We start from the raw sequence: 24,913 nt of genomic DNA, 5'->3' as shown, positions 1-24,913 counted from the left end.
GGCAGGAAACGGGCTCTCTTTCTGGGTCATCCTCTAGCTTTCTCTGGGTGGCCTTGGGCTAGTGATTTCAACACTCTTTAGCATCCTGGGGTAAGATGGGATGACAGATGGTGCCTACTTATTGCACTGCTTTGCCAGGATAATTGATTGTACTGGTCAAGGGCTGCAGAGGAGTGGAAGTACGTTGTGTATGACAAACTGCACTATACCTGGGGCAGTGGAAAGTGCAGGGCTCCAAAAAGCAGATTAACCTGTCTTGTTTCCTTAGTTTAAAAAGGGAGGTGGACGGTCACCAACTGTACCTGCTGAAGTTCTCCTCGAGCCCATGGAGCTGTTGATCACTTTCACAAGCCCTAGAGACGCTGGCAAAAAATGAATCCACTATCGTTTGGGACAGACCTGAGCCAGCGATGACTCTTTGTTGACACTTGCATTCTCTGAACAGAGAGACACACAGTTGCCAGGAACACTGAGATTCCTGCCATAACAGGAGCCTCAGTTACTTTTCTTGACGTGGTGTCGGTTCCTCTATTAAACTGTCGCGGATCCCCACGCAGGTGACTCCATATGGCGCTGCTTTCTTCCCCAGGGCCGCGGTGGCCTTCCTAGTGCCTTGTTCCTAACTTTGCGTTCAGATTGCTTGGGTTGCCGAATTCTAAGAAATAAAACGATGAGAACTGCTGATGTCGGAGTTGCAAACGACAAAGCGGGTGGGTCACCACGGGGTCACAAGAACTTCAAGGTAAGTGGTGGCCTGGGGAGAAAGGCCTCCCCGCAGAGCAGCCCCCTTACTCCTGGCCTCTGGGGGCGGGGTGGGGGGTTTGGGAGTTGGGGGCGATCGGGCGGGAGCCACTCTCCCCCCCCCACCCCCGCACCCCCTGGACATTTGGGGTAGTGTGGAGTCAGCCGCGATTCCGCCTGGGCCCCTCCAGCGCCAGGAGGGGGATCCACAGCGACAAAGGAGGGGGGGTGCGGGAGGTGGGGGCCGGGGGCTGCGGAGGAGGGAGGCCGCCCCGCGCCCCGCGCCAGGTCTCCGCGTGTGCAGTGTGTTGGGGGCCGGCCGCGCCCCTCCCCTCCCCTCCCCTCCCCTCCCGTCTGGTCCCTTCCCCTCCCTCCTTGTCCCTCCCCTCCGCTCCCCTCCCCTCGCCTCCTCCCCGTCCCTCCCCTCGCCGCGTCCCCTCCCCCGCGGCCCGGAGCGAGCGCCGCGCCAGCGCCACACGGCCCGGCCGCCGAGCGCGACGACACACACCGAACAGGTGGCCGGAGGCTGCGGCGCCGCGCGGGCACAGGCGGGCGAGCCCGGGGCCAGGCCGGGCTAGGCGCGGCGAGGGCGACAGGCCGGGCATGCGAGCCGATCGGGCCCCCGGCCGCGGCCCCTAGCCTCGCGCCCCGCGCCCCGCGCCGCGCGCCCCGCGTGCAGTCGCCTCGGCCCAGGGCGCTCCGGCCCCTCCGGCCGCGGTCACCGAGGGGCGCGGGCCGGCCCGCGGCGGCGGCGGCGGCGGCGGCATGAAAGTGACCGTGTGCTTCGGGAGGACCCGGGTGGTCGTGCCGTGCGGGGACGGCCACATGAAAGTTTTCAGCCTCATCCAGCAAGCGGTGACCCGCTACCGGAAGGCCATCGCCAAGGTGAGGGGCCGGGGGCGCGGGCGGGCGCGGGCGGGCGGCCGAGGGGGCGGAGGAGGGGCGGAGGAGCGGGAGGAGGGAAGGCGCCGGGATCAATATGGCGCTTCCTGGAAGGGGAGGCGGCGGCGGAGGCGGGGAGAGGGAGCGCGCGGCGGCCGGCCCGGCCTGCGCCCCCCGGCCGGGCTGCGGGCCGCAAACTTCCCCGCGCCCGGCCCCCGCTGTTCCTTCGAGGCCTGGCCGCCGGCGCCCCGAGCTTCCGGGGAGCCGAGCCCGAGCCGCGGCGGGGCATGCGGAGCCTGCTCCCGGCCGCGGGCTGCGGCCCCGGCTCCCCGCCCTGGGCCGCGGGCGGAGGCCGGGCGAGGGAACTTTTCCTGCTGGAGCGGAGTTCGGCCCGCGCGCGGGGAGAGTGGCTCGCTGGTGCCTCTGCGCCCCCCGCGCCGGGCGGTGGGAAGGGGGCCTCCTGCGTGCCCTGCCGGCCGGGGGTCCCGGGGCGGGTGGGGGCGCGGCGCCGGGAGCGACCAGCTCCAGCTGGCCTCGCGATCGTCGCTGGAGCCCAGCACTTCGGAGACCGAGAGGCCCGGGAGCACAGCTGGCTCCTGGGAGCACAGCCTGGAGATGGGTCACCGAATTCCGAGTGCTCCTGCCGGCACCTCGCCGTGGACCCGTCTGCACCGAGCTCCCTGCGGAGCCCAGGCCGCGCCCCGGCCTCGAGTGGAGTGGATTTCCCTTTTCCCCGTGGAGTGATAACATTGTCTCCACTTCCCTGCATTCCTCTACAATGTGTCAGAAGTGAAAAGGCTTTTTGTTAAATTGTTTTATCGTCTGTGTCTGTTTGACAACAGCCCACGCCTCCCAAGTTTCTCTCAAGCACCTGAGGATATTTCCTTTGCGCCAGAGGAACGTTGGTTGGAAAGCACAGTCACTTTCAGAATTCCCGTTTTGTCCCCGATCTTGGAGTGGTTTGAGCCCTGTGGGTCTGGGGGCCACAGAGGAAAAAAAAAATTTTTACACTCCTGTTTTGAGGATAGAGGAAAATTAGCCCACGTTTGGCCTTTTAATGATAATCTTGGGGAAGTTTAAGAACGTGACAGTGATGGAAGATGTTGACTTTACTTCAGGGCTCTAAAATGTTCCTTACAGTTGGTTGAACTTTTATTGAAAATCAAATAAAATTAGTGGAAATTGGGCACCTGCTTATCTTGAACCACTGTCAACCTCTGAACATACCTTGAGCATTTTAAAGGGTTGTTTATGGATGACAGTTTGTGATCTAAATGTTCTGTACCAATAATCAGATTGCACATGTACTCAGGAAACCAACAAAATAAACCGTGAGAGGAAGGAGAATAATATATACTTTGCAGTGTGCCCAGGTTCCCAGTACAGAGGAGTGATGGACGTTTCTCGGCTTACATGCTTAAAATGGACCTGCTTAACATTAGTCATTTACATGCTTAAACATTAACATGCTTAACATTAGTCATATTTCATTATGCACACGATGCATGTGGGTGGAACAGCTTGTTTGGGAGATACAAATGTAGTTGTTTGGGTCATTTGTATGCTCCACAGAAATTCTTAAGCATTTGCTGTGACTGAGGCATTGTTCTGGGTGCTGGACATCTGTGAGATCCACTGGCTGCTTGTGGAAATTGGACTGTGAGACTCAAGGAGAGAGGCTACACGGTCCTGCCAGTGAGGGTAGCCAGCCTTTGGACTGGCGAGTTACGCGCAGTGGGAAGAAGACAGGCCTCTGGGGTTTTGAGTAGATGGAGTTGAGAGGCCTCGGTGAGGGAGCTGGACTTTGTCTTTAGGTGTCAGTGGTGGTGGTTTTGCAATGACTGGGGAGCATGAAGAAGGAAGCATAGGTTTCTGCAGGGCACCTGGGAAGGCACCTAAGAGAAGCAGCATCAGGGCTGAGTTTTGAAGGGTAGGCGTGAGACTGATTATTGTTCCTGGTGGAGATGGAAGGAAGGAAGGAAGGATCATGCTCAGAGAGTGAAGGTGTTATTGGAGTTGGATATAAATGACTCAGAGATGATTCAGGGGCTTCCAAAATTGTTTAAATTCTCTTTAAGTGCAATTCACAGTTCAGCGGGTAAATTTTAAAATGGTCTTTGTGGTCTACAAAGTTCAGTCATTGGATCAGGAGACTGTTGACCCTCCAGTGTTGGATGAGCTGGAGTTTCTTCCAGGTCCATTTGTATTTTTTTCCTCTTAAATGATTAGGTAATGGCTAAGATGAAATTCTTTCCATTTTGCCCACCTCTTTTAAAATGGTTATGAAGCAAACACTTATTAACACTTGTTTTAACTTTTATCCTCTTATCTCTTCCTTACCCCTTACTGTTGAATAGAACAAGATAAATTTTGTATGAAGAACTGGGTAACTGGGTAGCTGTAGAGTGGTGTTTGGTTGCTAGGTGACATGTGCCATGCTGAACTCCCATCTGGTGGGGGAAAATGGGGGAATATCATGTTTATGGCTTTGTATAAAAACCAGCTAAGCTGGAAAAAGAAAGAAAGAAATTAAAGGAAAAAAGAAAGAGAAAGAATGATCCCAAGCCACTAAGACTTTCTGTGCAGTGAGCATTTTGTGGTGTGGTGGGGCTAATTTTTGGCATTATATTTAAGCTGTTTTCAGGTTAAACAAATACGTTTTTCTGGGCAGTGGAGTGGTGTGACTGAATACCAGAAATGTCCTCAATAAGCAGATATTTGAAGGCTTACAGTTATTCATAGCACTTTTTTTTTTTCTCCAGTTAAAAACTGTTTTTCTGTTTATGATCCCTGATGGGTGAAAATCGGTTGGCTGTTCTTCCCCATCCACCCATCCTCATCCGGACCATCTCTGAGGAGGGCGCCCTGCTAGACATGGAGGACCGTGTCATATGGACTGTTCTACTCCTGCCTGTGGCCTGACTCATCCATGGTCCCCGATGGACACAGGGTGCAGAGCAACAACTGCCCGGACTGTGTAATGTGGTCACTTGGCTTCTCAGGGCTTTGCCTGCTCTTTCTTTATTCTCAGTGGATCAGGGCTGGCCTGAGACTTCCCATTTTTTCCTGCTGTGCACCTCAACTCTGGTTAGCAGGAAAAAAAAATCTCCATTCTTTTATTTATTTATTTATTTATTTATTTTTTTTTAAGAAGGGGAGACCGCAAGGGCCGCGCCGACGTCCGCGTGCCGTCCTTCCTCTCCCTGCCGGCCGGGACAGAGGGGAGGGACACGTGCGCGGACGCGCGTGACGGCGGCGACTGGCGCGCGCCACCGGCCCCCCGGCCCCGCGCGTCCCCCCCCCCCCCCCCCCACCGCGGGCAAGGGGACGGCGGGGCCGCCCCGCGGCGTCCCCGGTCCATTATTTTAAAAAAAAAATTGTTTATTTGTTGCAGGGCTACTGTGTGCAAAATGTCATGCTCTATGAAGAAATGTAAGGCTGAATTCTTGCTCTCAAGAATGTAATCTGGGCAATAGGGTGAATATATTAAACTATGAATAACAGTAGACAATAACATTAATTAGCAACAGGGTGGTGCATACAGAGAGTAGCTGCTTCTGGATTTCAGAGATGGAAGTGGTCATTATAGCCTGGGGGTGGCAATCTCCTGGAATCACTGGGGTTTGCATACACTGGGCTTAGTCAGTGGGAAGGCTGGCTTGGATTTAGGATGGCACTTCCTAACTGGGTAGTGGGGTGACCCCCAAAACCACCTGCCTGGCCTAGGTGTCCTGGTTTGACAGGTGTCCGGTGGGTCTGGGCGTGTGAATCTGGAGTGTGTTGGCTGCCATGCTGAGGGGTGAAAGGGCATTGCTGGTGAGCATCAGGGCTAGTTTGGCTTCTGTGCTGCTGTCCCGTCAGATGGCGGCAGGACCAAGCTGAGGAGGGCCGGGAATGCCAGGATGAGACCCCGAGGCTTTGTACAGTCTGATGGTCCAGGGGGACTGAGGTGTTTGGGCAGGACTAGTTCTCTTCTGGGCAGAGGACCAGGATCACCTTCAGACCACAGAAACGCTGGTTTTTTCACCATTTAACCTTGGGCAGACCAGCCCTACGGAGCCTCATTTCCTCATCTTGAACAGGCTCCTGCCCTGCAGGGTTCCTGTGAGTGCTGAGGGGTGATGAATGGCCAGCTCCTCAGCTCTGCATCTGGATCCCTGATTGGTTTCACTCACCAAATGGTCTCACTCACTTCACTGCCTGCAAGACTTTCCCGAGTAGTCTTGCCAGTCCTGTTTGGGTTTTCTCTCTTTGCTCAGGAAGACAGTGTGTAATTTAATTAAAGAATAGGTAGGAATGGTAATATTTGCCTAAGCAACACCACAATCAGAAGAGCACATTATGTGTGTGTGTGTATAAAGTAGAGAATGTAAAAATCACGGCTGTTACAGCTTTACTCTGGGTTGACTTCTGGGCCTCCATTTTTATTTGTGTAGGGGCCACTGCTTCTGTTCCTCGAGCATGGAAACCTTAAGAGTTATTTAATAGCAATTTATCTGTGGCTCAGCTGGTAAAGAATCCACCTCCAATGCGGGAGACCTGGGTTCCATCCCTGGGTTGGAAAGATCCACTGGAGAAGGGGAAGGCTACCCAGTATTCTGGCCTGGAGAAAAGAGGCGGACATGACTGAGAAACTTTCACTTTCAGTTTAATGGTATAAAGAAACCCCACAAACATAAATTTATGGGCGGTAACTTTTGAAAATATACTTTCCTTTTTTGGGGGCGAGGAGGATGTTTACCAAAACCATCTAAGTCATGGTTTGTAGGAAGACTCTTGTGTTTGGTGTGTGATTTCTTGCGGACAGATGGATGACCACATGTTGTTACACATTCACAAGGCTATTGAAACTTTTAGGAAAATAGGAAACTTTTAGGAAATTGTTGCAGAGTTTGAATGACCGTATTTTTGAATAGTGAAATGCAATACATTTTATTAACATTTTGTTAACATTTTCTCATCTTCCTCTTCAAAAAAGAAGAAACATGTCTGAATGGTTGATCTTTCTGAAATGCACATTTCCATGTACTCTTCTGCTTAAGGACCCCAATATCAGCTTTCCCCAGAGGCCAGGTCCTGCCACCTTGGCAGAGCCTGTCCCTTGTAGGACCCCTCCTGCCTCTTCCACCCCAGACCCTCCCACTTCACCCCTACCCATTTGGCCTTGCTTTCGCTTTCCTGCCTTTGCTCTGGCATTTTCAGTTTCTCCTGCCTAGATCACTTGCTTGCTTCACATCTGCTCCTCTCTTGAGCCTCACTCAGCTCAGCTCAGGCTGGCCCCGCACCCTAGGCTGTTTGAGGTTCTCCCTGCTTCCCACAGCTCCCGTACTGACCTGGAGGAATGTGCTTTGTTGTGGGTGCTTCGGAGTGTTTGTTTTGGAACAGAACTCTGCCCTTTCTCCTCCAGGTGAGGTGCTTGAAGGTGATGGTCCTGCCTCAGTCTTACTGTATCTGCCACATAGTCATCTTACAAGCTGAGTAGGTGCAAAATTGAGGATAAATACATGGCATGTATTCTCACACAAAAAGTGCACTTTTGCTTGGAAGACTGTATGATTTTGAAGACTTTAAAATTTGGTATGTTTGGCGTATTAGGACAAAGAGATTGATTTAGTGTGGTTTCAGGGTACCTGGAAGTTATTCTTTGGTATCATTTGTTTTCAAGGAGTTTGGTCCGTTTTTCAGCCAGAGCAGAGGAGTCATCCTGGGGTTTGCTTCGGGCCTGTTTCAAGGCTGGTGGCCAGGGCAGTGCAGGAATCTGGCCCCAAGACACACCTGTGCTGGGTCTGGCGCTTCTAATTCTGTCAGTTGGGATCCGTGGGTAAGTGCCAGGAGTAAACAGAAATGTTTAGGATCTGAGATTCATAGGGAGAATCTGGCGATGAGACGTGCTTCTTGGCTTGTGGCGAATGTGGTGAATTGGGCACGGGAGGTAACGTGTGCACATCAAAGCGCACGTGTACAGAATCTCCATCTGTGCTGGAAGGTTTGTTCAAGCCTAGAGTTGGATGCAGGTGGGTGGTGGTGAACACTTGAAAGATGACCCGAGCCCTCTGCCCTTTTTCAAGGATGGGAAGAAACATCCATCTGGGAAAGTGCTTGGTCTGGGAAAGTGCTTTCCCCAAGTGGAGGTGCTTTTCCATGGGGTAGAGGTGGGCAGCCCACAGAGGTGACTTTTCTCCCACTTGGCCACTCACGTAGCAGTCCAAGTGGCCATCAAGGTCAATGGCAGTGGAACAGGGCTCAGAAAATTTATGCATTTTACCAATTTTTGGTATCTTTTCTGTTTTACATGAAAAAGAGAAAAATCTTAATAAAAAGAAATGCAAAGTTCTATGATCATAATAGGAAGGTGATTGTTTTTTGCCTTATAGGCATTATTTTATCCAATTGAAAATTTTTTTCCATTTGGAAGGATTATGTAAAAATGCTTTTCCTTCATGGCTCTGTCTTCCTGTATCTGACCTTCCATCTTTATGTGTTCCTGCCATTAAATATTACTTTTGTTTATTCTTTTCTCCTCCATCGACTAATATTGTAACTTAGAAATACAATTTCCAGCTTCTTTCCAAATGACTTGAAATGTGAATTATTTAGTTTTTTCACTCTCAATACTAGCTTATACACACACATGAGAAGTTGAAAACACATCATAGAAAAAATATATACATGAATGTCTATGACATGATTCATAACAGCCAAAAAATAGAATAAGTCAAATGTTCATCAACTGAATAAAATGTGGTATATCTGTACATTAGAATATTATTAAGCTGTAAAGATGGACGAAGCTGTGATACATGCCTCACTAGAGATGCACCTTGCAAACAGTATGCTACATAAAGGAAGCCAGTCATAAAGGCCCACATACTATGAGTCCATATTTACAAAATGACCAGAATAGACAAATCTGTAGATACAGAAAGTAGAGTAGTGGTTGCCAGGGCCTTGGGGTTGAAGAATGGTAGGTGACTGTTTATGCGGATGGGGTTGATCTTTGGGATGGTGAAAATGTTCTCAATTTAGATAGTGATGATGGTTGTATGCCTCTGTAAGTATACTATAAACATCACTGAATTGTACACTTTAAATGGGTGAATTTTGTAATATATTGTTATATCTCAATAAAGATGCTTAAAAAAAAAAAAATAGTCTGCATAAGCCACTATGGGCAGAGCTCCATTTTTGGGTATTTTATGAGAGTCCCATAAAACATGTTTTTCTGTGTCAGAGATGTTCAAATGAAGAAGGGCTATTTTTAGGAGTTTTCCATACAATGTGTGAACCTGCTTTCTCGATGTTGCCTGCTTTCTCCCGGTGCTGTCTGCTAAGCCCCTGACTGCTGAGAATCCACATTCCCTAGGGCCCCTGTAAAGGCTTCACCAACTATCCGTTCACCTATTCTGCCTTGTTCTCCCTCAGCCCAGTCCACCAGCTGCCCTGGCGGTTGATTCAGATGACCTAAGATGTCCATCATGGAAGAACTTTTCCAGTTCTTGGTTTTGAGCTTTGGCAGATCCCACAGGCTCTGTGTGCATCAGTTTTCCCATCTTCATCTCCCCATACTCAGAAGTTCTGGGCTGGGCTTCTGCTTTCTGTCCTCCTGGGCAACAGCCACCTTGAGTCCGCTTGGTTGGTGGTTGTGCCCATGGGACCATCAGGCATGAGAGGCTTTTCAGAGGCGTGAACAGAGTAGATCTCAACTCCCCCGACCCTCCCTGTGAGAATGTTTTGCTTCCTTTACTTTGAAATGATGGGGTTGACCCGCAGGTCAGACATATGCTGTTTGAAAGTTAGGATGTATTTTGCCTGGACTGTCCCTCAGAATTCCTTACTGTCCCAAGATAAATATCTTTTAAAATAAATTACATGCTCAGAAGTAACTTAATAAGACTGTGTCCTTTGTGAAGTGTAGCTAAATGTATGATTCTGCATGGTTCTAAATGTATGGCGTGTGTGTACACATGCATGCACAAATGGATTCATGAATTTGGTATTTTTATGGTGATATCGATTTAAGGGGCTTTAGAGATGACTGGTCCCTACTTTTAATGTTCTTTAATATTCAGAAATGATAAGGCAAGTTTTTGGAACTCAGGTTTATTTTTTCCTGGTGTGCAGTTTTTCTCGTTTTTTACTGCATCCCTGTACAGGGATCTGAAAAGACCTCTTAGAGATATTCTATGATACAAAGCAATATTTCCTTCTCTGTTTATTTTAGAAAACAACTCACTATATATAAAAAAACCTAAGGTTCCTAAATACTAAAAATATGTGGTATTAACAGATGAAAAACACAGAAAGGCTGTTTCTGTATAAGTGTTTGAGATGAGAGTGGGCTATTTTGTTCTAGTTCTTTGCAGTATACAATAAAAACTGGGAAATATTTTTTCATGTTCATGATTTAATTTTTTTCAAATCTAATACTGAATCTAGAATTTAAAAATAATCCATTTCCCAGGGAACACAGGAAGGCTTTTAAGATATACCTACCATTTGTAATTCTGAAACCTGTTGTGCAAAGTCATATGTGAATAATACTTAGCCAGATTTCTGCCCAACAGGGGTATAGTCTAACCTGAGATTCTCTCATTCCAGCCAGCAGCACCTGTAGAAGAAGGAGGTGAGATGTGCAGGTTATTGGTTCCTGGTGAACCACCATATAGGATATGACAAATCACTAAATCCATGAAAGCTGAATGTAGAATTTGGTATTTTTATTGCTTTTTTAGAGATCTGGGCGGAGAAGGTAATGGCAGCCCACTCCAGTACTTTTGCCTGGAAAATCCCATGGACAGAGCTTCACTTTCACGCATTGGAGAAGGAAATGGCAACCCACTCCAGTGTTCTTGCCTGGAGAATCCCAGGCACGGAGGAGTCTGGTGGGCTGCCGTCTATGGGGTCGCACAGAGTTGGACACGACTGAAGCAACTTAGCAACAGCAGCAGCAGAGATCTGGGAAAAAACCTTTCAGACAAATCAGGGGATCGCTACATGAAAGTGGGTTGATAACTACTTAAACAACTGCATCTGGAAGATGGTGGCATTTCTGCATTTGTACTGCCTGAGGAATATGAAATGAGTCATATTTTAAATTATGAAGGCATATACTATTGGGAATATATTTTTTTCAAGGAAAACTGGAAAGCTAATAAAACCCTGAATTTTTAATAGTGGAGTCAGTTTTATCTTTTGTATTTCATGACCCACTTTTTAAAAACACAGATGTTTGGTAAAACACAATTAGCTGGAGGTGGAAAGTTTGGTGGTAGGCGCTTTTTGTTTTTCTCCTTCTACGAGGCAAGCACATCAGTATGACACAGTCTGGGCCAGGATTCAGAAGAACAGATTACATCATTTGTGTATCAGAAAGCAAGAACGGTAACCTCTGTCAGCCTAGGATCCATGCCCTTCATGGGATTGTTGTGAACGTTTAAAGAGAGAATGTTGTAAAAAGGCATTGCTGGAAGTAAAGCAGAGAGCTTGAGAGCTGTACTCTTCTTTCGCTCTTGCTAAGAAAGGTCACAAGTGATTAAGGCTCACTTGAATAAATGCTTCTAAATTGTTTCTTCTCATCTTCCTTAGAACTGTTCTAGATGTGGAATATTGAATATTTGGGGGTAAAAAAGAGTTCTCCCTTTAAAAGTCTTGAAAGCATACTGCTGTTTGAGAAATAAAATCCCAGTGACATTGTTATAGATGTTCCAAAGATGTCCATAGAGGAATATCTTTCCTCGTTTTTGGTTTTGGCCATGGTAGTTTTGAACTTTGATAAGTCTCACCAGCTCTCTGAGCCTCAGTTTTCTCATCTGTAATTTGGAAATGTTTTCTTTAGTCAGCAGTCACAGAGATTAAGGGATTTAATATAGATAATTCCCCTGCCCTATTACAGACTCTTAGTCAGTTTTAGATCTTTTCCTTTCCTTCAAGTTTCACACAGAAATTAGACACAGTTTTAATGGCTAATTCATAAAATCAACTTGATTTTTATTTGATTTATAATTCTAGTTGTCATTTTTCAAGATGGTTTGTCAAAGAGTTAGCACTTTCTTCTTAAAAGTACTATAGAAACTCCAGTATTTAGTATTTCAGTTTTGGTACTTTTACTAACTCAGTTGGAAATAGGGAAAAAGAAATGTTCTAATAATCCATAGCTGATTCTTTTACAGATCAAGAAGTGTGTTTATCCTAACTCTGTAGCTTTTTCTGTTATTAGCCTCTTCTTTTTTTTGTTAACTTTATCTATTTATTTTTGGCTGTGCTGGGTCTTCGTTGCTGCCTGTGGACTTTCTCAAGTTGTGGCAAACTGGGGCTACTCCTTGTTGTGGTGCTCGGGCTTCTCATTTCGGTGACTTCTCTTGTTGCAGAGCTCAGGCTCTAGGGTGAGTGGGTTTCGGTAGCTGCACTCGAGCTTAGTTGCTCTGTGGCGTATGGGATCCACCTGGACCAGGGATTGAACTCCTGTCCCCTGAATTGGCATGCAGATTCTTAACCACTGGACCACCAGGGAAGTCCTATTAGCCCTTCTTATTTTTTAAAATAATTGCAGCTACCATACTGCTAGATGAATGGAGATTATGGAACCTTTCTTTGCTATATTTACAATATTTTAAAAGGCACTGGTTACACATTTTTCCATTAAAGAAATCTTTTGAAAGTTGGAAAGAGTAAAACTAGAAATTGTAAATTCTATTGATATTTAAAAAATCTTAAAGATCTTTCAGACAGCTGTTTTAAAGACCTTTAGCATTTATTAACTAGTAGCAGCAGCAGTAGTTCTGAGAGTACCTTGGAGCGCAAAGAGATAATCTGAGTTATGAAAAAAATGCGAAGGTTGACAGTTTTGTGACCGCTCTGATCCTTTATTCTATAGGCCTCTATAACTCACATGCCCATAACACTTCTTCACTCTTTTCTGTATCTTTAAGATGGTGATTTTGGGCAGCTAAATCAGCAGTAAATGAACACCAAACATCTTTTGCTTGGGTAGATAGTTGTAAGGGTTGACAGATTGATACAACTTTTAATACTTTGAAGTGAAGTGAAGTCACTCAGTCGTGTCCGACTCTTTGCGACCCCATAGACTGTAGCGTACCAGGCTCCTCTGTCCATGGGATTTTCCAGGCAACAGTACTGGGGTGGATTGGCATTTCCTTCTCCAGGGGTTTAATACTTTAGTTCAGCTAAAGGCACCCAATGCCAATCACCTGAAGACTTCGCCCAAGAGTTGACCTATTTATCATTCTGAACCAGGAGTGGTGCCTGGGAGGCTTCCTCAGATCTCTGGGTGGGGCTGTGCTGAAATGCCAGACTTGCCAACTCATCAAAACTCAACTGAGTTCATGCCCAAGAGGACCACTTCTTACTTACCTTTTCCCTTTCACAGTATTGAGAGTTGTCTTCCTCTCTTTGAGGACTTTAAACACCTTATTAATTCAAGCTTCCTCCCTCTCTGCATATGTATTTAGGGAAGTTGCTAGTGTTTAAAACAATAAAGCTTATCTAGTTGTGTAGCATTCGTATTTTGACCTTGATTCCTTCCAGTATTTGTTTATAAACATTGTGTCAGGTGAGTGCATTTGAAATCCAAAGCTTTTGATTCACACAAGGCCTAAAAAGAGATACAGCAACACGGTTGGTTGGAATTGATATATATCGTTTCCATTGTTTTTGTGCTTTGTAATGAAAGTGATAAATAGTGCTTTCAGAACCTTTCCAGAATACCCCAGCATTTTATAACAAAACTGTAGAGAAATAGCTCTGGGGGAGTTTTTTCTCCCCAGCTTTATTAAGGTGTAATTGACAAAGTTGTAAGATACTTAGAAGTGTGCACCGTTATTTGATACACCTGTACATTGTGCAAACTTCCTCCCATTGAGTTAATTAACGCATTCGTGTCATCTTGAGTATTTCTTTATGTTCTCTGAGAACACTTAAATCGTACTCTTCGACTTGGGAGCATTTTAGACAGATCTGTTCTGATGGGTGATTGGGGTGGAGTTTTAGTCTAAAGCAGAAGAGTTTTTGGTCCTGGGCTGTCTTTTGGTGTCAATAACCTTTTTTAGGTTAGAATGGATGATAGAAAGCTCTTGCACAAGAAGTGCTGTATCAAGGGCGTTATTTATCTGCCTGTCACATTGGGGAGCTGTTGAGAAAGTACCTTTAACAGTGATACCCATCACATCTCAGTCCCAATTTGTTGAGGAGTTTCTGACAGGTAGGAGGGTAACCAGGACACAGTGGTATGTATCAGGTAAGAGTAGCAGTGTTAACGCTTATTATCAACAGGCATGGTTAGCACTCTGGGGGCATTTTGTAACATCAGGCCCTAAGTCTGGGCTCATGCTCATTAAACCCATGGAGTGGTAGTGAGGCAACTCTGAGTTTATGGGTGAGGAAGCTTGGTCTAAAGAAGATTAAGAAGGTGGCAAACAGTTGTACATCTGATGTGACCCCTCTGGCTGGAGGGCCTGTACTGTTCTATAGGAAAGAATGAACAGTGCCCATTGGAGAAGACAAGTTCTTTTCTGATCTAGGTTTCATCTGGTGGCTCATGAGTGAAGGGAAGAAGTGCACATTTGGGATGATGGAGCTGGCTGGGTCAAGGAGGCTAGATGTCAAAGCCCCTTGCTGCTCAGGTGTGGTCTATGGATCAGCAGTGCTGGCTTTGCTTGGAAGATTGTTAGGAATGGAGAATCATGGACCCCATCCCTGAGAGATGCTCTCAAAATCTGCATTTTAGTCAGATCCTCAGATGATTCCAAGCTTCCCTGGTAGCTCAGCTGGTAAAGAATCCAAACGGCTACCCTCTCCAGTATTGTGGCCTGGAATATTCCATGGACAGGGAGCCTGGCAGGCTATAGTCCATGGGGTCACAAAGAGTTGGACACGACTGAGAGACTTTCACTCACTCATATGATTCCAGGGGCTTCCCTGGTGATTCAGTGATAAAGAACCTGCGTACCAATGAAGGAGACTTGAGTTTGATCCCTGAGTCGGGAAGATCCCCTGTAGGAGGAAATGGCAACCCACTCTGCTGTTCTTGCCTAGAGAATCCCATGGAAAGAGGAGCCTGGCCGTCTATAATCAATGGGATCACGAAGAGTTGGCACAACTTATTGACTAAAACAACAACAGCTGCTTCAGAGCAGTTGCTCTCAACTCTGGCTGCAGGTAGGAACATCTGAAAGGGTTTTAAGAACTGGAAGCTCAGGCTCCCCATGAACCAAGGGAATCAGATCTCCCGGTTGGAGTGGATACTGGTATTGCTCTGAAGCTCCTCGGGGTTTCTCTGTGCTTCCAGGGTGGAGAACCATTGGTTTAGAGCAGCCTCCGGGCCCTTAGGGGTTGTTGTGTTATGTGACCTGGGACCTGCCGCCTTGTAGTTGTACATGGAAATTTCCAGAACAAAAGTTGAGAGGATCAGCCAGGGTGCTCACAGGCTGGTCGCTTAAGTGACAATGGCTCCACCTGTACATTTTTATTTCCGACTTTTGAAGTCACTCCCCTGCTTAAAATTTTTCTATTTTCTATTGGAGTATAGTTGATTGACCTGATGTGAAGAACTGACTCATTTGAAAAGACCCTGATGCTGGGAAGGATTGAAAGCTGGGAGGAGAAGGGGATGACAGAGGATGAGATGGTTGGATGGCATCACCGATGGTTGGATGGGCATGAGTTTGAGCAAGCTCCAGGAGCTGGTGCTGGACAGGGAAGCCTGACGTACTGCAATACATGGGGTTGCAAAGAATCGGACAAGACTGAGCGACTGAACTGAACTCATAGTTGATTGACAGTTTTGTGTTAGTTTCTAGTGTATAGCAAAAGTGGTTCAAGGTATAAATATATAAGAATCTATTCTTTTTCAAAATGAAATCACTCTCTTCTCCTGCCTGTTAATTAATTTTGAGTTGACAGCATCGGTACTAGGTATTCCTGAGGTTTCAGCTGTTAACTCTTAAGGACATCTAGTCTGAGTAATGACAGAAATGGCTTGAAAGGTTCAGAGGAGCAGTAAAATCGACAGCCTAAGAGATAGAAATAAGGGGGGAAAGGAAAGGTCATATTGAGTCACACATGTGAGATTTGGTGCAAGTCATGGGCTATCCTCTTGGTGTTTGTGATGTGTAGTGACAGGACAGCTAAGACTTCTCGTTTTGGGTAAAGCAGGCTTGTGAGCAGTGGACTGAGCACTTTTTGCTAGAGCTTCTCTTCAGGCTTGTTTGTGGCTGTGCCTGCCTGTGTAGGAGAAGGCATACCCTCACCAGGCCAAAGGGCATTCCTATCACACACATCCACTCTCAGCTTGTTGGAATGTTCCAGTCAGTCCCCACCCCCACACCAGGGAGCAAGGGCAACAGCTGCCTCTGGCCTGAGGCCTCGGGGACCTGAATGTGGGTCAGAGAATGTGCCTGCCCCCCTGGGTCCATTTTATTAACTTGGGCATGAAATGAAAAGACGTTTGCTCCTTGGAAGGAAAGCTATGACAAACCTAGACAGTGTATTTAAAAAGCAAAGACATCACTTTACCAACAAAGGTGCATATAGTCAAAGCTATGGTTTTTCCAGTAGTCATGTATGAATGTGAGAGTTGTACCATTAAGAAGGCTGAGCAATGAAGAATTGATGCCTTCAAATTGTGGTGTTGGAGAAGACTCTTGAGAGTCCCTTGGACTGCAGGGAGATCAAACCAGTCGATCCTATAGAAAATCAACCCTGAATATTCATTGGAAGGACGGATGCTGAAGCTGAAACTCCAACACTTTGGCCACCTGATGCGAAGAGCCAACTCATTAGAAAAGACCCTGATGTTGGGAAAGATTGAAGGCAAAAGGAGAAGAGAGTGACAGAGAATGAGATGGTTAGATATCATCACCGACTTGGTGGACATGAATCTGAGCAAACTCCAGGAGATAGTAAAGGACAGGAACATGACATACTGCAGTCCATGGGATCGCAAAGAGTTGGACATGACTTAGTGACTGCACAGCAAAGACAACAACAAATGGCATTGTAGTCTTTGCTTTTCCTGGCACTGTAGCTCCTTATACTATCCCTACATTTTTATACATTTCCTTTGTTACTTGAAGTAGGAAAAAGAGGACAGATGACCAGCTGTCATTCTTCACATGGATTTGCCAACCGACCTTCATTTGGAAAGTTTGCACATGGGATCAGGCTTCCTGCCACTCCCCCCAACCCCCCAACCCCAGTCATAGTGCCAGGAAGACCCAGTACAGGGCTCACCAGCCAGAGATGATAAAGACAGGACATGCTTTCCTCAAGGGAGATTTCAGAGATGCAAAGTGCAATATTTAAAACAGTGTCTTCAAAGGTACTGCAGCCATAAGAACTTACTTACAGACCTGTTAGAAGTTACTTTAGTTAAAGGTGTAATGTGTTTGGGAGCACTCCCCTTGTGAGAATTTTTTCTTAATTGGCGGTTTCAAATAGCACTTAACCATGAGTTGATTAGTAAAAATGTTGTTTGAAAATTTATGTATGTTTAGGTATTGCTGCTTAAAAAACTACCCAGAACTTCATGGCTTAAATCAATAACTAATTATATCTCATGATGTAGTGGGTCAGGATTTGGTCAAGGCTCAGCTGGGTGATTCTTCTGCTTCATTTGGAGTTACTTGGGGATATTATATAGCTGGCAGGTGACCTGGTCTGGAAGGTCCTAGATGGCTGCATTCATTCACATGTTTGGTGCTGGTGGGGTTGGTAGCAGTTTGGGGTTCACTGGGACTGTTGACCAGGGCACCTAGTTTTTGCATCTCCAGCATGGAGGGCTCAGGGTTCCTGGGGAGGGTGTCCTGTGAGTCAGAAGAGGAAGCTATCACTCTATAAAGACCTTAATATGGAAGCCAGCACAAACTCACTAACGTTATAGTCTCTGTGCCAAACCAGTCACTAAACAGCAGAGATTCCAGGGCAGGGGATGCTGGCTGCACTTCTCAAAGCCAGGAGAGTCCAGGAACTTGTGACCGTCTTTATTTTGCTGTCACTATAGAGGTGTATGTGTGTGTGTGTGTGTGTGTGTGTGTGTGTGTGCTGCAGATAATATCAAACATTCATTCTTTTAATTGCTCTGTGTCATGTTGTAAAGTTCTCCTTTTTTTGGTCTGGGCACAGTAATAAAGTGTATATCCTGAACTGTCAATGCTGACAAATCTAAGAAGTCATTGGAGTTCCTAATTCATGAGGCCAGAAATCTGTCAGCTTTCCCAGGCTGTACAGCAGAAAGAGACAAAAATAGTAACACCTTGGGTTTACATGGCATCTCCTCTGAGAGGTTCAAAGTGGCTGTGCTGCTCAGGATTCCTTTGTTGGAATGTCTCGTGAGGTAAATTAGTCATATATCTTCGAGTTCATGTACCAATGAGGAAATGAAGTAATTCCATCAGTCTGCTAAGCAACAGTGTTCAGAATGCAGCTCTTCCAATGTTCCATGTACTAATTAGAACTGGAATATGAGTTTACCTTTCTTAGAGGGGATTCTGGAAGATGGTGGAGATGGACTTTTGAACATCTGGTAGTATTTTGAATTATATGTTTCCTGCCAAAACCAGTGTCAAGGTTAAAGAAGAGTTAGTTATTTTTCTAATGTGGATTTTTTTTGGGGGGGTGGCGGTAAAAGCTTATGGATATTGCATCACTGGGGTGTTTCACTATAATGAGTTAACTTCTGTTGGTTCAGCAGAGATAGGCAGACATTAGGCCTGGTGAAGGCAGCCACTGTCTCATGAGTGTGTGCTGTGGATGGAGGTGGCTTTGGAAGTGGGAGAACCTGTCCCCTGTGTGGTGTCCGTTCCCGAGCCCTCTCATTGTGGGAGCACCCCCCGGTGCTTATGGGTGATTCAGTGGAGTTTTCAGGGGGTAGTTTAACCATATGTTAAGCTCACCATGCTATTTAGTGCCTTACTTTTGGGTAATATGCTGCTCCACTGTAACGCTCTAAATGTGGTGCTGGTTACGTACATTCTGTTTTACTTAAAATGAAACGCTTTACATGTAATTGATAGGTTATCAGGCTTTGGGAATAAAGTTCTCCAGTCACTACTTGTTAAGGGCATCTCCTGGTTCCTGACCCCCTCGCCCCACCCCATCCCCCACCCCCCCAAGTGTGCAGTAACCCACCCTGCATGTTCCCAGCAGGGAAAGTCCCCAAGGACAGCTTTTATCACAACACTCTCCAGCTCAGAGAAGTCCATGAGGCTTGGCAGGGCTTCCAGGCAAAAACAACCTGTATCAGCCTGAAAACGGCCCCTGCCTACCTTTCCCCTGACTCCCACCACCTCTCTTCACCTGCCCATCTTAATAGAATGGACTCTTATATTTCCCCAAAGCTGTGCTGTTTCCTGGTTCCCTAGCCTGGAATCCTCTTGCCCTCATTTCTCTTCTCACTTGGGTTCTCCCATTCTTTCCCCTGTGTTGTTGACAGAGCTGTGCCTTTCTGTTCAGATAGATTCAGGGCTTCCCTGTTGCCCCTGGGACAGTCTTCCTCCCACCCTCCCAGGGAGGATTCAAGGCTCTGCCCCAGTCTCTGTTTCTCCTTGCCTGGCACCATGTGCTATTGCATAGACCACTCAGGGTCATCTATGCCACAGACCCAGGTGTGGCCCAAAAGGTACCCTCTGCTCCTCCCCACCCACAAACTAGAGAGATCCAAACATAGCCACATCCAGTTATAGGGATATAAAGCATCACTAACACAAACATTTTCTTTTTGAAAGGAAGTTACCCCAATAATTTCGACTGTGTTATTCTGTGTTTTATTACTTGTAAATAATTAGAAGAGGATGAACTTTTAAGGGGCTTCCCAGGTGGCTCAGTGATAAGAATCTGCTTGCCAGAGCAGGAGACACAGGAGATGTGGGTTCAATCTCTGGGTCGGGATGATCCCCTGGAAAAGGAAATGGCAACCCACTCCAGTATTCTTACCTGGGAACAGAGGAACCTAGTGGGCCACAGTCCATGGGTTGGAAAGAGACGTGACTAAGTGACTGAGCATGCATGAAGGAATTTTTAAGAGACAGGGTGCTGATACCATCAAGAAGGACCTTTTGAATGTTCCTTTTGCAGCATGGTGCTGGTTCTCCACTGGGAATCCTTGGTGCTGTCCAGCTTCCCCTGCTGACAACTGTGGCTTGCACATGTTGGATTTACTGTGCTCAGATGTCGCTGTAAAGATTGTGGGTGGACACTCACGTTCCAGGAGGTGGATAACTTTTCCATAAAGTGGCTAAAAGAGGGGGAGGTATGTCCTTAGTGGAAAAACAGTGTCCTTGGAAACTGCACCACAGCTATGACTAATGCTTGGAATTGATTAAGAAATACTCCTCTGGCAGTGAGGAGCCACTTTTTTTTATGTGTCTGTGTCTTTTATCGGGGCTTCCCTGGTAGCTCAGCTGGTAAAGAATCTGCCTGCCATGCAGGAGACCCCGGTTTGATTCCAGAGAAGATGCCCTGGAGAAGGGATAGGTTACCCACTCCAGTATTCTTGCCTGGAGAATCTCATGGACAGAGGAGCTTGGCGGGCTACAGTCCATGGGATCACAAAGAGTGGGGCTTGACTGAGCGACTAAGCACAGCACAGCATTAAACTTGAATGAATATTAAGGGTTTGTTTTTTTTTTGCATTTGCTGTGCTGAGGAGTGGAGTCTGTGAAGCGTCAAGAGAGGGAGAACAGGTACTGCTTGATTAATGACCATTTTTGAATTGAGGGAGGAAAGTGAACTGGTAGCCTGAGCCGGGTATTTGAAATGTTCATCTCTTCTTACCTCAGAGAATTGGCAAGACCCTTTGGACTCTGTTCTATTATCACCCACCTCCTTAGCCCCAGGGTTGGGCAGAGCAGGAGGTACATGCAGAGTGAGTGGTGCAAAGGCACCTTCCAGAATGCTGTGGCTGCATCCTGATGGATCGGAGCAGTTAGACAGTGGGTCAGGGACAGGTAGATGTTGGGCAGAGCAGGAGGTACATGCAGAGTGAGTGGTGCAAAGGCACCTTCCAGAATGCTGTGGCTGCATCCTGATGGATCGGAGCAGTTAGACAGTGGGTCAGGGACAGGTAGATGATGGGTCAGGGGCCGTTGGATGATGGTGTAATAGAGCGTGGCTGGGCACAGACCTTAGCACTGGCCATTGCTGTGCTGCCATTAACCTGTACCCCATTACTGCATGAGTGTTAGTGGCCCGGCTCAGCCATTGGTTGGCACAGCTCTGGGCCCCTCCTCCAAGCAACCAACTGTCAGTGAGGGACCATTAGTGGTTTTGCTCAGCCATTGGTTGGTGTTAGGCCCCACCCACAAGCAACCAACTGTCAGTGAGGGACTTAGGAGGCGTTCAGTCAACTTCCTGTAGAGTGGTGGTCATCAGGCAGCAAGAGAAGTAAGAGGCAGATCCTGGCCTTCTCCCCCGGGCCCTCCAGCTCACCTGGCCTCAAACCAACAGGTGAGCTGGGGGCCCAGGGAACAGGCTGGGGGCCATGTCCTGCAGGCTCCAGAGCCCTCACTAAGGCCACCTGCTAGCTGTGCCTAGGCCTTGCGGTGGTGCTGGCCCTCCCCCCGTCCCCACCTCTGCAGCCTCATGGTACGGGTCACCATCTGTGGGGCCTGCTCTTCCTCCCACCGCTGTGTGGGTGGCCTGAAGAGCCTGAGGAGTGGTTGGATCCTGTGCCCTTGCTCCCTCAGAGATGATGGCTGGAGAGGATCTGGGGACCTGGCCCTGAGAGAGCCGCCAGCTGAGATCTGCTCATCTCAGCTAGGACTGGACCTCGGAGGTGGCGCTTGTGCCTGGGGACCGTGTCCTTTCTCGTCAGAACAGAGAATAGCATCCAGTTGGTGGAGGTTTACAGGAGCATCGTTCCCTTGCTGTGTGTGACCTGATCTCGGGAACACAGGCTCTGCCACCAAGATGTTTGCAACAACTCGCTCACCCTTCCCTCTCCTTCTCTAGGAAAGGGCTTTGCTGAGAGTTCTTGGGGGAGTCTGGGGTTTTTGAGGGCATGAGCCGCTCATCTCCTTGCGTGACCCTGAAGTAAACCTTTCTCTGCTCCAAACTCTGACAGTTTGGTGTTATTTGGCCTTGCTGTGCATTGGGCCCATGGACTGGTGTTTTGGTAACAATGGGTCAGGGACAGTGAAATGATGGGTTGGAGCAGTTAGATGATGGAACGTTGTATAGGAGGGCTCAGTTCAGTCGCTTAGTTGTGTCTGACTTTTTGCGACCCCATGGACTGCAGCACACCAGGCTTCCCTGTCCTTCACCAACTCCCGGAGCTTGCTCAAACTCATGTCTATTGAGTTGGTGATGCCATGCAGCCATCTCATCCTCTGTCGTCCCCTTCTCTTCCTGCCTTCAGTCTTTCTAGGCCTTCAGTTTGGTTTCTTTTTCTCCCAGTGGAAAGAAAGTGAAAGTGAAAGTGAAGTCGCTCAGTCGTGTCCGACTCTTTGCGACCTGTGGACTGTAGCCCACCAAGCTCCTCTGTCCATGGGATTCTCCAGACAAGAATACTGGAGTGGGTTGCCATTTCCTTCTCCAGGGGATTTTCCCGACCCAGGGATCGAACCCAGGTCTCCCACATTGCAGGCAGATGCTTTAACCTCTGCACCACCAGGGAAGCGGTGATTGTCTATTTTGTGATGCTCTTAAACTATCAACCAGAGTGTGGGTGCATCATGTATGTGTGTCTATGTGAGAGGCTGGGGTGGAAGGTGGTTACTGCACTGTGTGAGTTCTTTGGTCAGAGACTTGGGATTTATTTCACAGTCAGAGACGGGCTTTTTTTTTGTCTTCCAGGGAATAAATACCTCTCATGTAATTCCAAGGATTAAAGAAATGCAGTCAGTTTTTGTATGGCTTATTAAACCTTTTAAAAATCCATTTATACTGGGGTACGTTGCTGAAATATTTAGGAAAAAACTCACAAAAAGCTTCATCCCTGCCCCCGCCAGTTTGTATTAGCTCAGCTGTAATTTGATTTTCCCTGCTTCATTTGCAAACTTCTCATTTACTTACAAGTGCTGTGTTGCATGAACGCCAGTTCCACACAGAGCAGAGCCTCTGAGGCCCCCTCTGCCTCTCCGCTCCTCTGCGTGGGTGCTCCGTGCGCCGGTCTTTCCCCCTCCCTGCCATTTATGCATCAGCATCATTGTTGTCTCTGCCTCTTTGGGGGATCTGACTGATTGGTAAATTAGAGCTGGCAGAGGAAGTGGAAGACAATGCACAAGTGTTTTACTTAAACAAACACACTCTACAATTTATTTTATTGGATTTTGTCCTTTGAATGAGAACACCACAAGTAATCCTATTACAGACTAGAAACTGCTTGCTCGCACCAGATTACAAGCCTCAGAGTGTGTTGCTTTGCCTTTGGAAGCACATAAGTCTTTAATAAATGAGGCAATTTCCACATTCATCAATAATTAACCAGGAATATGAGAAGTTTTATCCCAATCCAAAGCTGCAGAGAGTTTGAGACAGTCTGCCTGTGCAGATAAAATCTCTCTGAAGCATCTGTGAACACTCAGTTCTTCTTCAGAGATGCTGGTTTGAGAGGTGTGATGAATGCTTTCTTGAAAAATGTTTGTTTGCATTAATTATTTACAAGAACATAAATACTTATTATAGGGAGTTTGCAATGTACAGATGTTTTTGTAGAGCAGATTACCTCACCTACAGTCTCACCACCCAGAATAATCTAAAATTTGAGTATTTTCAGTCTGAATTTCTGTATGTTTGTGTGTATATAAATACAGATGCTTTTTAAAAATAAGTTGAAATCATGATGTATGATTGTTCTGACTTTGTTTCCTTGATATGTTTACGTTTTCCCATGGCTTTTTCTTTTTTTGTTTTTGGCCTTGTTGTGTGGCATGCAGGATCTTAGTTCCCTGACTAGGGACTGAACATGGTCCCCTCCCGTCCTTCTCATGTCTTTTAAAAATTGTCATAACAAAATTTAAAGGCTATCTAGTGTTTCACTGTGTGAATATATACATATTTGCCTATTGTTGGAAATTTGTTGCCCCATTTTTCACCGTTTAAATGTATTGTAACAATCCTGGTGCATAAAATTTGGTCAGTGGTTTGGATTATTTATTTAAATTAGGTGTATAATTTTTGGGGGGGTGAGGAAGTCATGAACTTTTTTTAAGGCTCTCAGTTTATGCATTTTGCCAGTTTGCTTTCCAGAAGTTGCACCAGTGTGTGCTTGGCTGGCCTGGGAGGTTCTTCCTGCCTCCTCTGGGGAGGCCTCGTGGCTTAGATGGTACACCACACTCACAGCCGTGAGCCCCTGGGCCCAGGAATGAAGTCTGCAGCCTCGTTTTGATCATCTGTTAGCTGGGCTGTAATACATCCGTCCTTCTCTTTGAAGATTAAAGAGAGACACTTATGTAAAGGGTGTGATCTTGAGCTTGTCCAGGGCAGGCATCTGGTGCTTGGTTGTTGTGGGGATGACTGATCTAATGTGCAGCATTTAGATTCTTCCCTGATACTAGAGCAAGGCAGTGACTTGGAGATGAATGGTAACTGTATCAACTTGTCTTTCAGGAAGAGGCACAAGTGCTTTTCAGAACTGGGATTCTGTGTAAAACAGTTTGACAACCGAAGTTTAATATTAACAAACAGAAAAAAAATAGCTCTTGTTTCCTGAGGATGCTCTGGGCATGAAATGCAAAGGTGTCCCCGTGTCCAGAGCATCTCCCACCTGTCCACATGGACCCCCTGCATTTTACGGGCCCCGCGGTGCTTTATCAGTGCACCACGGTGCCCCTCTGCCCTGTGCTTTGGGTGTGGAATGACATTTTCCACAACTTTCCTGCTAGTCTGACTGGGTTATGACTGTACAGTGTCTGTTTTCCACTTTAAGACTTAAAACATTTCCTTTGCCATTACGGTTTTCTAGGATTCCTTCCATCTTGCCTGAGATACAGAAACACTCCATATCTTCACCATTGTTTGTCCAGCTTACATGCTCCCAGACCTTAGTGAATTGTAAAGCACATCTGGTCTCAGCATTTCCATGACAGCTCTAAGCCCACTCACCTCACTGAGGTGTTATGTGATCAACATTCCATCTTTTGTTCAGATTCTGCTGTTGCAATCATACTTGTTTCATTCTTTTAAGTGTGTCCCATCTCCCCATGATACGGAAAGAATGTGTCCTTGTTATCTACTGTGTTTGGATCAGTCTGTACCACCTTAGTAGTGTTCATATGAACTGAGTTTTATCTTTGTATTCTTGAGGTGCATAATAATAGATCTATGAGGATTTTTGTTA

At 46.8% G+C, this 24,913-nt stretch overlaps 1 protein-coding gene across 18 annotated transcripts in view; it reads left to right on the top strand.

Annotated features, from left to right (window-relative positions):
• The first annotated feature begins 1,198 nt into the window (after window positions 1-1,198).
• The window catches only part of PARD3 (par-3 family cell polarity regulator), a 574,463-nt gene continuing 550,748 nt past the window's right edge, over window positions 1,199-24,913 (top strand). For 11 of the 18 annotated variants that reach the window (XM_040248382.1, XM_040248390.1, XM_040248385.1 and 8 more), the window contains exon 1: window positions 1,199-1,626. In XM_040248382.1, the coding sequence (XP_040104316.1) occupies window positions 1,507-1,626 (120 nt within the window). In that variant the 5' untranslated portion in view covers window positions 1,199-1,506. The remainder of the gene's footprint in view (window positions 1,627-24,913) is intronic. The other 7 variants (XM_040248391.1, XM_040248389.1, XM_040248386.1 and 4 more) reach the window with 1 other exon arrangement.

This window comes from Oryx dammah, unplaced genomic scaffold (assembly GCF_014754425.2).
Source record: "Oryx dammah isolate SB20612 unplaced genomic scaffold, SCBI_Odam_1.1 HiC_scaffold_10, whole genome shotgun sequence".
Lineage (NCBI taxonomy): Eukaryota > Metazoa > Chordata > Mammalia > Artiodactyla > Bovidae > Oryx > Oryx dammah.
The sequence above is the reverse complement of the archived record's forward strand: the minus strand, read 5'-3'. Positions and strand labels throughout refer to the sequence as shown.